General features: G+C 48.0%; 1 protein-coding gene across 3 annotated transcripts in view; it reads left to right on the forward strand.

The window, feature by feature from the left end:
* Nucleotides 1–2,583, forward strand: part of Tecpr1 (tectonin beta-propeller repeat containing 1) — a 29,518-nt gene that overhangs the window by 12,912 nt on the left and 14,023 nt on the right. For all 3 annotated transcript variants that reach the window (XR_784016.3, XM_010642746.3, XM_010642747.3), the window contains exon 10: nt 1,614–2,116. Coding sequence is in view for 2 of the 3 variants with exons in the window: in XM_010642746.3 (XP_010641048.1) it covers nt 1,614–2,116 (503 nt within the window). In the remaining variant the exon portion in view is untranslated. The remainder of the gene's footprint in view (nt 1–1,613; nt 2,117–2,583) is intronic.

A 2,583-nucleotide genomic window follows, 5' to 3' on the forward strand; every position in this document is an offset into this window, starting at 1 on the left:
GGTAAAACCCGAACAAAAAAAAAAAAAAAAAAAAAAAAATCTTTGAACAACCAAAAGGGCGGGCTAGCGTACAACTCAGGGTTAGGGCATGGATAGATATTTCTTTGCCGATATACAGAAACCCACAAGCACATGCAAAGATGTTCAGCATCATTAGTCATTTGGGAAATGTAAATCAAAACCTCAATTGGAGACCGTGTCTTGCCTGCCAGAAGAGCTGTGACTCAGAAGAAAGACAGGTGCCGACGAGGGTTTGTAGCAGTGAGAGCCCTGGCACATTGCAGGTGAGAGTGTAAAATCGTGTAGCCATTAGGGAAAACAATTTAAAGGTTGGTAAAAATAAAATATTTGCCAATGTTAGCCCGTAGATTTTTTTTTTTTTTTGGTACCAGGGATCAAACTTGGGCCCTTGCGCTTGTGAGGCAGCAGAACCACTGGGCCAAATCCCCGGCCCAAATATTTGTCAATGGAAGGAATGAAATACTAATGTACACTATGATGTAGATAAATTCTTAAAACTATGCTAAGTAACACATTGTATCACTTGCCTGTACTCCCAGGACTTGAGAGGCCAAGGCAGGAGAATACAAGCCCAAAGCCAGCCTGGGCTATGTAGCAAGACCCTGTCTTAAAGTAAAACAGAAAAAACTCTTATGCTAAGTGAAAGAAGCCAGACATGGAAGGCCACACACTGGTTCCATGATTCTATTTATATGAAATGTCCAGAATAGGCAAATCCATAGTGACAGAAAGTAAATCAGTGTTCTCTAGAAGAGTAGGGTGGGCAGAGGAAGAGGATGGGAGCGCCAGCTCGGGGGTTATGAAAACCATGTAGGAGTAGGCCAGTGTACGAAATATATTTTTAAATATATTTGAGAGGTGAGGTTCTTACCTTGTGATTTGTAGATATCTCCCCATTGTATGAGTTATCTTTTCATTCTCTTGATAGTATCCTTTGATTCACATAAGTGTTTTGAATATTTTGTAGCACTAAGCTGATTCCCCAGTCTTTTTTATTTATTTATTTTTATTTTGAGGCAGAATCTTGCTAAATGGTTTAGGCTGAGGTGTATGCTTTCAGATGGTATAAATGGTCAAGTTTATTATTTTATCACAATAAAGAATTCCAGATCAGGGGCCGGGGATTTAGCTCAGTGGCACCATGCATGCCTGGTAAGGGCAAGGTCCTGAGTTCAGTCCAGAGTTTGATTTCCTGTTACAGGGGAACAAACAACAAAAGAATTCCAGATGAGACCCAGACATGGTGTGACATACCTGTAATCCCCTTACTCTTGGAGGCAGAAGCAGGAGGATCAAAAGTTTGAACACTGTCTGGGGAACATAGTGACTTAGCAAGACTCTTATCTCAGAAAATAAATAAAAAGAATGCTGGTGATGTGACTCAGTGCAAAGGCCCTGGGTTTAATCCCCAGTACCACAAAAACAAAAATGAGTTCCAGATCCCCGTACCCAGATGCGTTGCTATGATGGTCTGGGGTGTGGCCTGAATGTTTGGACCCTGGGAAGTACATACCCACCTGTACAGAGGAGCAGTCATAGCAGCCACGTGTATCCCCCAGGAAGAACTGATGTCTGCCTTGTTCTATCCCCAGTGCTGGCTGCTTCTTTGGTGACGAGGTGAAGGGCGGCAGTGAGTCTGTGCCCAGCGATACTGATGCAGCCTCAGAAGCTGAGAAACCTGCGCCTGAGCAGTCTGCCCCTAACGAGCCTTCAGACAATTCCAGGGACCCCAAGGGAAGCTCAGCCTTGGGCCCTGAGACTGAGGGGTCTACAGAGTATGCTTCGGAGGACACCTGTCCCGCTGAGGGTGGAGGGGAGACTGCCCAGGCCTCTGTCACTAGTGAGCACCCTATACCAGCCTCCATGCCTGCTGAGCTGCCCTGGACCAACATTGACCTAAAGGAGCCCAGGAAGGTGCCCAGCCACTCCGCTGCAGACTTTGCTGAAACCACAGGCCTCTCCTCCCTGGGACTCTTTCCACTGGGCCTGGACGAGCCTTATGGGGCAGATGAACCCCCACTCTGGGCCTGGGTGTCCGGGGGCGGCTGCGTAGTGGAGGTGGGCTCAGCGCTCAAGTGGTTCACTGTCCAGTCAGGTGAGGGGCCCTGCAGGGCCAGGTGGCCTCAGGGGTGCTGCTTTGGGGTACGGCGCGTGGCCTGAGGCTAGGGGCTGGAGCAGTTCCACTGACCAAGACCTTGGGTCAGTCTGCAGCCACTTGTCACACCCTCTCCCTTGGGTCAGTCTGCAGCCACTTGTCACACCCTCTCCCTGTCCTGGTGCTGGTGGCAGTTTTGTAGGCTGACTTGTTAGGCCAGCAGCTTACTCAGGGTGACCCCGAGAAAAAGGTGCAGAGGGCATTCTGCAGAGGTTGGGGCTATCTAGCAAGTAGGGTTGACATCATGTCTGCATTCGCAGCACTTGGGAGCCTGAGGCAGGAGGATCACAAGTTCCACTTAGCAAGACCCCATCTCAAAATAAAAAATAGTAAGAGCTGGGAATGTAGCTCAGTGGGAAGGCCTTGGGTTCAACCCTAGTGGTGCAAAAAAAAAAAAAAAAAAAAAA

Source organism: Fukomys damarensis, unplaced genomic scaffold (assembly GCF_012274545.1).
Source record: "Fukomys damarensis isolate Sample0158 unplaced genomic scaffold, DMR_v1.0_HiC HiC_scaffold_17, whole genome shotgun sequence".
Taxonomy (NCBI): Eukaryota; Metazoa; Chordata; class Mammalia; order Rodentia; family Bathyergidae; genus Fukomys; species Fukomys damarensis.